The 13,346-nt window shown below is 26.8% G+C and overlaps 1 protein-coding gene across 1 annotated transcript; it reads left to right on the forward strand.

Annotated features, from left to right (window-relative positions):
* Nucleotides 1–1,581: 1,581 nt before the first annotated feature.
* Nucleotides 1,582–11,299, forward strand: LOC101266126 (serine carboxypeptidase-like 12). Its single transcript, XM_010323195.4, has 14 exons — nt 1,582–1,853; nt 3,874–4,019; nt 4,234–4,310; nt 5,025–5,147; nt 5,276–5,378; nt 5,479–5,516; nt 6,680–6,778; nt 7,932–8,024; nt 8,102–8,236; nt 8,849–8,920; nt 9,017–9,135; nt 9,278–9,391; nt 9,499–9,544; nt 11,005–11,299. The coding sequence occupies exons 1-14, from the start codon at nt 1,723–1,725 to the stop codon at nt 11,086–11,088; spliced, it is 1,380 nt and encodes a 459-aa protein (XP_010321497.1). The 5' UTR covers nt 1,582–1,722; the 3' UTR covers nt 11,089–11,299.
* The last annotated feature ends 2,047 nt before the right edge of the window (nt 11,300–13,346 follow it).

Genomic DNA, 13,346 nt, shown 5'->3' on the forward strand with positions numbered 1-13,346 from the left:
ATGTTAATATCATAATGATTCGTGTCTTGTTTTATTTGTGTGCAGTAACATATTTGTAGTGCATTAATTTGGTATTGAAAATCATAAATATTAAAATTAGTGATTATCAAACATAAGTTACCAATTGTCTTTTTTTCTTATTAAATTGCTTTAAACATTTTCATATATAGTCGAAAGAGATCATTCTTTTATTGTTAAAAAAAAAAGTATTACTCCTTCGGTTGTTATTTATATTCACCAAATCAATTTCTACTTTATCATTTATATTCACCAAATTTAAAGTAATAATAAATTTTAAGGTGATGAGAATAATAATTTTTAAAAAGTAATGATATGATTATAAATTTTATTCACATGTTAAATAAGTGATTAATAGATATAAATGTGGGTTTGTTTTAACAAAATATTAACCTGTGGATCAATTATTATATTTAAAAATCCTAAATCGTGATATGGAATTTTCATATCATAATTTATGGAGAGTATGAAATTTCATTTCATGATATAAATTACATGTCTAAATACTAATTCCATCTTAGAGTTTCATAATATAATATCGCATGACAAATCTCTTACTTAAAAAAATAATTTGAAATCACGTGTCACTTTATATAAAGCTAGCAAATGATAAATGTGGTGGAGCGAGGACGAAAATAATGATTGTAAAGCGAGGTGGGGTATAATGAGTTGAAACCATTGCTAGTTTACGTGAATTTCTTCAATTGAAAAAATTATTTAAATTCTACATAAATATTCAATTTTCAAGATTACTACGGTGCTTCGATAAATACTCTATTGATGCTTTTCGTAGTTCAAAACAAGCTCCTTTGTCCTTTATTTTTTAATAGTATTGATGAATTCGGAAGGTTAGTGGTAATTTTTTAAAAATTATTATGTGTTTTGTACTATATGAATAAAGATATAGAATTTTGGGACCTCTTTTAACATTAAGAATTTATCCAAACTAGAATTACTTTTTCTAAAAAAAAGTATGTATGGATTAAATAATAAATAATTTGAAATTACGTGTCACTTTATTTTTTTATTTTAATTTGAAAGGTTTAAAAGAACATATGAAAGGAAATAAAGTTGATAAACGATAATAATGCAGGACATATTCATGTGGTATAAGGTGGAACGCGAAGAAATAATGTATTATGTTAATATCATAATGATTCGCGTCTTGTTTTATTTGTGTGCAATCACATATTTGTAGCGTATTAATTTGATATTGAAAGTCAAACTTATTAAAATTAGTGATTATCAAACGTAAGTTATTAATTTTGTATTTTCTTATTAAATTGCTTTAAACATTTTCATATGAATAAGATTGTCACATATTCTTATTTAGTCTTCTGTTAAAATGAAAAACAAATATACTTTAATTTTTAGATGACAAAGATATCAATATCTTAAATATACGACGGACGATAGTTCTAAAGTTTAAAAAATCACGTTAACTAAGCCATTTAAGATGCACGATTTCTAGGATAATAAAGAAATGGCCAACAATAATCCACGTAGCATCATGTGATTGGTCCACACAATTAAGAATGATATCTATCCCACGTATATGTAAATGCACTTGTTTTCACGATCTATTTTACAGTAGAGAATTTTCTATCAAAAAATTAGAAACAAATTCAAAATTTTAAAATATTAATTTGACATTGAATTTCAATAAACTCGCTACGAATATTTTGAATCCGTCACCGTAAAAAGATGTCTTGGCTCCCAATTCTCATGTTAATAGTTGCATTTGAGATCATATGCCAACAGCCTGCTCTAGCTGGTTTGTCTGTCAAGTATCTTCCGGGATTTGAAGGACAACTTGCCTTTCAACTTGAAACGGGGTAAATTTTTCTATTTATCTTAAAGTAAATATTTAATCGTAGGAGCGAATCTACATTGAAGCTTTCAGGTGTTTGGATCGGAGCATTCATTAATTTTGTATCGAATTAATAGAAATTTGAACAAATGGAATAAATATAACTAGTGAGCACTCGACCAACAAGTAGTTGATTGGTGTAGTGATTGTTTGTGGGTGCTCAAAGTTGTATATTTATCTGTTATCTTCGGGTTTGATTCTCACTATAGCATTTTAAAAAAATAATTAAAGACCAATTCTTCTCGCGTAGCAGGTATTTTTTATATCAAATAATGGATGCATAACATATACTCTGTTTGTCTCCCATCCTCTTTTAGTTGTCGTGATTTTCTTTTTTAATGTCAAACCATAAGAATTTTAATTAACATTTTATGACGTATTTTTTCATCATAAAAATTGTTATTTGTAGTACTTTTCGTATAGTTTTTTATTATCTAAAAATTTTAATTTAAAATATTGAATTAATGTAATCTAATTTAACTTTGAAAAATAGTAAATTGACTTTTGAAAAACGTGGCAGGATAACTAAAAGGTGAAGGAAGGAGTATTTGAATTTTTTTTCCTGCCTTTGCATGTGATAGTGTTTGGTAGGACGTATGATAATAATGCTGAATATGGTGTATCTTAATAACAATGATATTATTAGTTATGTTGATATTAATAATGTGGAGATAATTCTTTTAATGCATTATTTGATTTGGTGTGTTAAAATAATATAGAGTGAATAATTTTTGTTTTTTTCATTGACAAATATTATAACTTGCTCAAATATAATTTAAAAAAATAAAAAATATTTAATGGATAAATTAAGCTTTTAACCATGCTAATATGTTTATTGAAAAAAATTATCATACTAATACATATATTAAATCTATTGTATTATTATTCTATGTATCAATTATGCATATCTTCCTACTACTTAGAGTGTATAACTAATTATGTAGGTGGAATATATCAAATATATAAAATATTAAGTGTATATCGAGAACTAAATTTTCTTAATTAAAGTATATATATGCTCTATATGGAACGTCATATATTTACGAATTCAATTTTTAAATTTATACCCATAGTAATTGTGTGCATTTGAATGTTCGAGTTCGAGCAACATAATTTTTTTAAAATATGTGTACATATATTAAAACATTAAACATCCATCGGATATTATTGGACACAATGATTGGCTGTGGTGAAATCTAATCGCCAGAAGGAGTAAGAGCTATAATGTACTTTTCTTATATGTGGAAATTTATTTTGAGATTTAGAGGCTTTTAGCTCGATTTGAATAAAATTGTTAATTTATAAAGCTTGAGAAATATGGATAGGGTTGGTTTGTGGGTTAAATAAAAATTAACTAAAAATAAAAAATAAAATAGAGTCTTAAAAATAACAAGAGTCTGAACTCAAAATCTGTTAAAAATTTGAAATATTACAATTTAAATGTAAATTATGTTTATAAAATATGTGCTATATAATATAAAATTTTCCTAAAATTTCTAAAATATCACTACATAGGCCGTAATTTATGGAATATTATCATAATTTTTAGTTTTATTATGATGGTTAGAAAACAATTAGTTTATATTTCTATTTAGCTATTTATATTTTTTATTTTAAATTGAACTTAATATTCTCCATACTTATAATAAATATTTTAGAATAATAATCTAATTTAAAAAATTATAAAAATCTGCTTTTAAAATAAGATGGTTGGCCCGGCAAAGTCCGTAGTTCACATATGGGCTTTGCCGACCATTTTCTGGTCTATAGAAAAAATGGACTAACCCGATCTAATCCGTAAAATTTCAACACATGTATAGATTAACCCGAATAAGATGAATCAGCCAATATTGACAGTTCTATATATTATTAGTTTTTATGTTTATTTGGTCTGTCATATATTTTTACGGGATACTTTTAATATTGAATGAAGTATATATGAAATTCGCAAAAAAATATTAACTATTCTCAAATTAATTGATCAGGTATATAGGAGTAGGTGAAGCAGATGAGGTGCAAGTCTTCTATTATTTTATAAAGTCAGAATCTAATCCTAAAGTCGATCCACTTATTTATTGGTTTACGGGAGGTCCCGGTTGCTCTGCATTGAGTGCCATTTTTTTCGAATTTGGTAAATTATTTATCTAAATTTATTCTTATATTAAAACAATTCGTTTTCTTTTTACATATCTTCGTAATTTAATTGAAAGTAATTTATAATTACAAATAAAATATAAAAAACCATAACTTTATTGGGTAAATTGCAATTATACGTATTAGTTTTTGTATGAAATCACTCGATTATGTTTTTAAATATTATTTAAATTTCTTGCTAAAATTTGCAGGACCCATCACATTGGACACTAGAGCTTATAATGGGAGCTTGCCCACGTTGTCTTTAAATCCATATGCATACACAAAGGTCAGAAATAATAGCAAAACTTATAGAAATTTCAACGATTTAGGAGTTAATTACCTAGAGATATTTCAATTTACAATATTATGAATTTTATTAGATTTTGATGTGTTTAGATTTGTTTAGATACATGTATCTCAAGATATATGAGATTAAAATTATGTGTTATTTGTTTTAGATACATTGTATCTAAGTGGATTTGCTTATATCTTGGATACATAGACAAATCTTGTTATCATTACATGTATCTGGTGTTTATCTAGTGTGACTCGTATTTATATGAGATACATGACTATTTCCCTGTCCATCTTGCTCGCCTCCTTATCCATCTCGCTTGCCTTCTATTTGGATGTATCTAGTAGCAACAATACATGTATATAGGTGTATGTTTCTCTGCATATTATCAAAAAAATTTAACTAGTGGTAAGATACACAATTATTTAAAAATATAGATAAAACTAGTATATATACAATATTAATACATGTCTAATAATATAGTTTTTCCAAATAAAAAAAAGGCTATAAATTACAATAATTAATAAATTAAAATTATAAAAAAAAAATATGACTGAGTCTCCTAATACCATCTCTGCCACATAAATTAAGACAAATATAATAATATATATTATATTTGTACTAACATAATAACATATGTTAAACTCGTACTAACACACTATTTGATATATCTAGAAATGCCTCTAACTATTGATTGAATCATAGGTGGCAAGCATAATTTTTGTGGATTTGCCAGTGGGGACTGGATTTTCCTATGCAACAACACAAAAAGCAAATTACTCAGATAATTTACTATCAGCTGATCATGCTTATGAATTTATTCGAAAGGTAATACATGACAAATTAATTAGTTAATTTTTATTATTAATAATATTATATGTGTATAGTTATTACGTATTAAGATAATATTTATATCTTTTTTTTAATTCACTATTTTTAAAAAAAATATTTTACAGTGGTTAATTGAACATCAAGAATATCTCAATAATCCTTTTTATGTTGGTGGAGACTCATATAGTGGAATTACAGTTCCTATTGTTACTCAATTCATATCAAATGGTAATTAATAAATCAATAATTTGCTTGTATTATTATTATATATAGTTTTTAATTTTATAGGAAAATTTAATATATTGTTGATTCAAATTATGCAATGTAGGTAATGATATGGGAATCAAGCCATGGATCAATCTTAAGGTTGGTGATCATAAATATATTTTTAATTTAGGAAAATTTAATTTTAATGAAAATTAATTAAATCAAGCTAACTCGTTTTTAAATATATTCAAAGATGATTTTACATATCGCTTAACAATAAACATTTTATTACATTAATATGATCATAAAAAACTAGTTTTGTGACTTTATTATTATAGTGAGTGAAGTTAAATAACTTAATATAAAAATCAAAATGAATTATATAGCTTAGCACTAAAAAAGATTTTATGGTGAAAAAAATATCTGCAACTTTTACTTATATTAACAAAATTTTTATTATGCATTTTATGTCCAATAAACTAAAGGACAACTTTCACATGTAGCAAACATAAAATTTATATTTGTATGCTATAACAAAATTTGCATAATTATACTTCGTAGCAGACATATATATGTATAATTCGCTATACATATACAATTGAAGCGAATTGTATAAAACGAAGTGTATAAAATGAATTGTATAATTATGTGTATAGAATAATTATATACAATTTGAAATTTGTATGACATGAGAAAGAAAGAAAGGCAAAAGAGACTTGGACAGAAAGTATACAATTGAATCGAATTGTATAAAACGAGAAAGAGAGGAATTATATACAATTTGAATTTGTATAAAATGAGAAAGAGAGAAAGGCAAAAGAAACTGAGGAAATGAGTATTCTTATTGTATAATTATAAGTGTATACGACAAAAATATATGTATTTGCATGTGTATATACAAATTTTCTCTCGCTTTATACAAATAGAAACACAATTTATATATTTCGTTTCTGTTTGTATAAGAGAGAGAGGTAAGGGTGGCGAGCGAGATTAGGGAGAGTGGGCAGCGAGATCTGAGAGAGGGGAATGAAAATATATGTATTTATACAATTTTCTCTCGTTTTATACAAATAAAAACAGATTTTATATACTTGTGTTTTGTATAAAAGTGAGAGGAAGCGAGCGAGAGATAGAGCGAGAGAGGAGAGTGACGAGCGAAAGTTTGAGGGAGAGAGGTGACTGACAAACAATTTGCTACGGAGCACAATTAAATCAATGGATGGTTATAGCAATTAATTTGATATATTAATTTATCATTATTATATGCAATTTTCTCTAAATTAATTATATATAATTTTCCCTTAATTAAATGGTATTTGCAGGGATATATTTTAGGCAATCCAGTAACATTTGCTGGTCAAGATTACTATATCATACCTTTTGCTCATGGGATGGGCCTAATTTCTGATGAACTATACGAGGTATGAGTACTTTGAAATAATTTTAGATATGCGGTGTTTCGAAATAAATATAATAAATATATTAAGATAAAAATATTTGATTTTAGGTAAAAATAATGAATTATAATCGTATATGTGTCTGAATTTCTAACATATAAATTTTTTAGATATTTTGTCAAGTTTAATTTCAAATAGTACACATATCAAACATTATTGAAATGGATTAGATTTGCAAACTTTATACAGTACAAAATATGACTTAGGTGTTAAATTCAAATTCGAATATCCACGCACTCCAACCTTTATTTTTCTTTCGATTATTTACATTTCTTTCCAATTATCTTTTATGAATGATTATCTAATTTACATTAAATTATTTGATTTATCCAACAATCATTATTACCTAAGTATCACATATAATATAAAAAATAAATTATATCCAACAAACTTAAATGGTGATACTTATCTTGGTACGGAGAGGATAGTATTAAAGAATAATATCTTTTAAAAGGTATTTATCAATGTTCCTTCAGAAATATTTTTGGAGCGAGTTTTGGGGCTGAGCGTATCGAAAACGCTCCAGAGCGTAAATTAAAAACGTAGATTTATAAGGCGTAAGTTCTAAGATTTAAGGTGTAAGCCTCGAATATAAAATCGTAAGTTTCAGACGTAAAAAACATAAGCCCGAGCATTTTAAATGTGTTTTTAAACCGTTATTTTACATGAAATCATATTTTTTATTATTAGTTAATTGATATTTCTTAAATAGTAATAATAATATGTGTTTCTACATTATTGATTATTAAACTTATCTAAAATAAAATTATAATATAATTTTTATATATTATAGGTTATTTATAAATATTTATTTGTAAAATTATTTAAAAATTTACTTTTGATTTATTTTATAGTAATAAAAATATAAAATTGAATATATATGAGACTACGCCCCGTATATCCATGAAACTTACACTCCGTGTCTCGAGACTTATGCGTGTAAAACATTTCGCCTTACACCCCACCTTTTAAATCACTGATATTTATTAAAAACAAATTTAAACGAAAGAAGTAGAATATACTATAGTTAAATGTCTTGATTGATGCAACAAAACAAAAATTAATTCATTACTTCAAGTGCCTCTCTAATTAAGTTTAACTTTATTTCCATAAACAGTCATTAGTGACTAATTGTGAAGGAGAGTTGATATATAGAGATCGACCTATAATCAACCCACTTTGTTCAAGGGACATGGATACTTTCAATTGGGTAACTCTCACTAATTTTTTTAATTTTTTTTTTAATTGTCGAGTTAATAATTAAAAATCATTAATATATTAATGCAGTTGACTAAGGATATTTATTTATATAATATCCTAGAGTCCCCTTGTGAACTTGTATCAAAAGATTCAAGAAGATGGTTGACTCAAAATGTTACAAAGCTCAAAAATTCTGCTACATATCCACAAGTTAAATGTCGAGTAAGTAACTATCATTTTTTTTCATTTATTTTTAGGGAAAATGTATAACTATTTCTGAAATCTCAGAGACACACTTATACTACACTAAGACCTATTACCTATCTCAACTTATTTATAAATAATTTTCTACCCCTTTTTGGCCTACGTAGCACTAATTTGAAAAAAAAAAGTATAACTATGTCTGAAATTTCAGAAACACACTTATACTACAACCTATTACCCCTCTGAATTTATTTAGAAATAATTTTCTACCTATTTTTGGCCTACGTAACACTAATTTGAAAAAAAATGTATAACTATGCCTGAAATTGCAGAGACACACTTATACTACACTAAGACCTATTACCCCTCTGAACTTATTTATAAATAATTTTCAACCCCTTTTTGGCCTATGTAGCACTAATTTGAAAAAAAAAATGTCAACACACATTGAACCCACAAGATAATGCCATGTATGCCAAAAAGGGATAAAAATTATTTATAAAATAAGTTCAGGAATAATAGAACCTTAGTATAGTATAAATGTATTTCAAATATACGTTAGATTTTTTGGTTACTATATATTATGATATGAGAATCAGGACAGACATTTAACAATTTATTTACCTGCAGAAAGAATGGCATGCCCTCGCTTTGATTTGGGCCAACGATAATAATGTAAGAGATGCTCTTCATGTTCGAAAGGTATGCAATTTTAATAATAATAATAATAATAGTAGTAAATCAAATTAAAATTTTAGATATTATTTATTAAAATATCAAAAATTAAATTAAATTTAGAAAACTATTGGAGCATGGGAAGAATGCAGGGGCAACTTGTCTTTTGGAGATATTATCAACAATACTATACTATATCATTCAAATCTTAGTCGTAAAGGTTTTAGATCTCTTATTTACAGGTATTTATATTTATTAGACTATTTTATTTTATAGCTAATAAATTAATTTTATAGTAAATATTTTATAACGAAATGATTATTCAATTTTACCGTAGTATATCAAAAGCTTAAATATGTATTTTTTTATTTTTTTTTGAAATAGTGGTGATCACGATATGGTTGTTCCATTTATTTCAACTCAAGTATGGATTAAATCACTAAATTATTCAATTATTGATGATTGGAGGCCATGGATTGTTGATGGTCAAGTTGCAGGGTAAATTTCTAAACTAAGTAAATTTTTATTTTCAATTATTCCTTAATTAATGTTAAGCAAAAGAATAAATTGAAAAAATATTAATTAAGTTTGTTTGATGCTTATAGGTATACTAGAAGTTACTCCAATAAAATGACATTCGTGACAGTTAAGGTAAGAAACTAGCTATAATATTTGGTTTAATTTGTTTATTTTACTTTTTTCTAATTTTTTTTGAAAATGTTTTTTTTTCTTTTTCAACAGCTATTCAATATTAGATTTTCACGTGTCATGTCTAAAAATTATAAGATCAAAATTTTTTTTAATATATTCTACATATCTTTAATTTAAAATAGTTTTTTTAATTCCCTTCTTAATTTGCATTCAAGTAAAATAAAATGAATGAAGTAATATTTTTCATGATGAAAGCTTGTTTGCATCAGACTAATACACACATGCATCTCTCATGGATATGTGTTTATATGTTAATTAAAAATGATTGAATAAGCATTAGGCTATAGATTTTATTTATTTTTTTTTTGTTTTGTTGGTATTTATGGAGTTGGAGTAAAAAAAAAACTGGTGTGAGTTAAACTATTTGCCAAAAAAAATTTCAATTCAATGTATTTAAATACAACTTTAAAAGTGAAATATAAGTTGGAAAACAAATTATAAGTTGTTTTTTAAAGGGTAACTTTCACAAATAGCAAACAAATTCATATTTGTATGTTATAGCAAAGTTTATATAATTACACTCTATAACAAACATATATATGTATAATTCGCTATACATATACAATTAAAGCGAATTGTATAAAACAAAGTGTATAAAACGAGAAAGAGAAATTATATGCAATTTAAATTTGTATAAAATGAGAAAGAGAGAAAGACAAAAGAGATTTAAGGAGGAAAATATTTGTATTGTATAATTATAAGTGTATAGGACGATTATATACAATTTGAATTTGAGAAAGAGAGAAAGACAAAAGAGAGACTTTGGCAGGAAATATACAATTGAATCGAATTGTATAAAATGAGAAGGAGAGAAATTATATACAATTTGAATTTGTATAAAATGAGAAAGAGAGAAAGGCAAAAGAGACTTGGATAAGGGAATCCTTTTATTGTATAATTATAAGTGTATAGGACGAAAATATATGTAATTGCACGTGTATATACAATTTTCTCTCACTTTATATAATTATAAACACAATTTATACAATTCTATTGTATAAAGCGAGAGAGGCGAGCGACAGGAAGCGAGCGAGAATATGAGAGAGAGAGGGACTGACAAAGTTTGCTATGAAACACAAATAAATCAAAGGGTAACTACTATATTTATTTTATTTTATTAGTTTGTCATTCTATACAATTATCTCTCTTTTTTAAATTTAAAATACACTTCAAATATAATTTAAATCTTATGATCATAAGCTGACCAAAAAAAAATAAAAGTAATTTAAAAAAATAATAATATTTTTATAGCTATATGGTTCCTAGGAAATACTATATATTAACCTATTATTATTTTTGACTTCCAACTTATTTAGTTTAGTATAAACATTATATCTACTCTAGTTCATTTGTTTAAATAACTTCTAATTGTCATTCTATTTAATTCCTTTTGAATACAGGGAGCAGGGCATACTACCCCAGAGTATAAACCTGTGCAAAGTCTTGCTATGTTAAAGCGTTGGTTATCCTATGAATCACTCTGATTTAAAGTATATTTATTGATAATATTATTTTTATATATATAAATTATGACAGCTTAATAAAGAACTTTATTTTTGAAATTATTATATTAAGTTTGGTATGAAGCACTAAAAAAATAGAATAAATTTGATTCCAAATATGTTCTTATTATGAGTGGACTAGCTTATGTTTGCCCTTCAATTCAGTAATAAAATTTATTTATTTATTGATTAATCCTTTTATTTTAGGATAATTTTATATGTTACAATTCAAACTATTTTAAAACTCATATGGTCTATCTCAAGTCACCCCTGCCTCTTTCGTTGTAAACTCATCGTCTAGACGATTTTATCCTCATGTTAGATTATAACCTTACCTTCCATCACATCATCGTTTAGAAGATTTTATCCTCATGTTAGATTATAACCTTACCTTCTATCACATAGAGATTTTTCAAATAAAAAGTCGCTCCTACTCTGTTAACCAATATACTATTCTTCGTCAAGTTCTCATGCCAACTGTTATTCTTACAATAAATTGTATTTATGAAGTTAATGAACAGAAACAAAAATAAGATGAAGCAGAAAAAATTTAAAATACAAGAATTAATCCGAGTTCACAGAAACAACTGTGAGTCCTTAAGAAATTTAATCCCTCACTGTACCCAAGGTTATAGATTAATTTCTCCCAAGATAAAACGGATTAAATCTGTTAAAGAAATAGCGGTACCTCAAACTTCTTTAACTTCAACGAACTGAAGAACAGCAACAAGTCACACAGACTCAGTCGATCGACACTTTGATTTTATTTTGAGAGAAAAATAAATGCAGAGAAAGAAAAAATTTCAGTGTTTGAAAAATCAAAAATTGACTTCCTTTTATAGCCATTTTCAGCAAGGAACATGTCTGTTCAGACCCATTTTATCCAGAAAGTTGTGTCTTTTGGAAAAAATAACAACTTTTCGAAAAAATGTGTCTGTTAGGAAAATAACTACTTCTTGGAAAGTAACGACTTTTCGAAAAAGTAACAACTTTTCAGAATGTTACAAGAGATAACATTAACGGGATTTATTTGATTTAACAAAAAATGATTAAATAAATTTTGTCCAAAAAATTTATCAATCAATCACATCATTTGCCAAATCCAAATCCAAAGCCGAGCGAGCGACGACGACGGCGCGAGGGGGCATCTTCTTCTTATCTCTTTTAAGAAGTAATGGAAGTGTTTCCTTCTATAAGGACAACAATTTCCATTTCTTTTGCCGATATGGGAGAAATGACTTTTGATTTGTATTTTGCAAATGACTTTTCATTTTCCCTCCAAAGTAGTTCCTTCACTTTTCATATTCTCTCTTTTCTTTTTCCATTCACACTTGCTAAAACCCAACAATCCCCCACATGAATGGGAAAGGCTATTGTTAAAACGTATGCATGAAAAAACTTGTGTGTCTTGTAGGTAAAGGTTAATCGCATCTGGATAAGTAGGTTTCCCTTTAAACTTTCCGTAGTGAACATATATCGGATATACTCGGTCAATCGGTAGATTTGATATCTTTGAACCGTCAAGCTTTGGTGTACACCTAGACAACATATGTCACACAATCAACCCTTGAACTGTTCTTAGTTCTCATTGTTTTGTTCGTTTCAGCCATGAACACATCTTGGATAGTAAGTGCTTAAAGAACTGGCCTTACCGGATTCTCCTTGAAGCGGGTTACACTTCACACTTACATAGGTGATTTCTAAATGTGTTATCCCATAGATACACCATTTGATATTCCCTGTATCAAACTTAGAAACCATTAAAAAGTCCTTATGTCTTTATCCTGGTTACTAAACATTGTCTCGTCATGAGAATGGACCATAAAATAATAATAATAATTTTTTTTCTTTGACAATGTTGAACCGTCATCAATGACTTTATTTTATCTCCTTGAACCTAGATCTTGGGATCTCCAGTCTTCTAGGTAGAGTTACCGCCACGATGACTTGTTCTCGGCCATAGTCCCATTCCCGTCGATGATTTCTCAACTCCTTCTCTATTTAGGCCTTTTGTAAGTGGATCCGACACATTATCTTTTGACTTCACATAGTCAATTGTGATAATTCCACTAGAGAGTAGTTGTCTCATAGAGTTATGTCTTCGTCTTATGTGACGAGACTTGCCGTTATACATAATGCTTCCAGCCCTTCCTATTGCAGCTTGACTATCACAATGTATGCATATAGGGGCCATTGGTTTGGGTCAAAATTGAATATCTTCTAAGAAATTCCGGAGCCAT

The sequence above is a fragment of the Solanum lycopersicum genome, chromosome 5 (genome assembly GCF_036512215.1).
Source record: "Solanum lycopersicum chromosome 5, SLM_r2.1".
Taxonomy (NCBI): Eukaryota; Viridiplantae; Streptophyta; class Magnoliopsida; order Solanales; family Solanaceae; genus Solanum; species Solanum lycopersicum.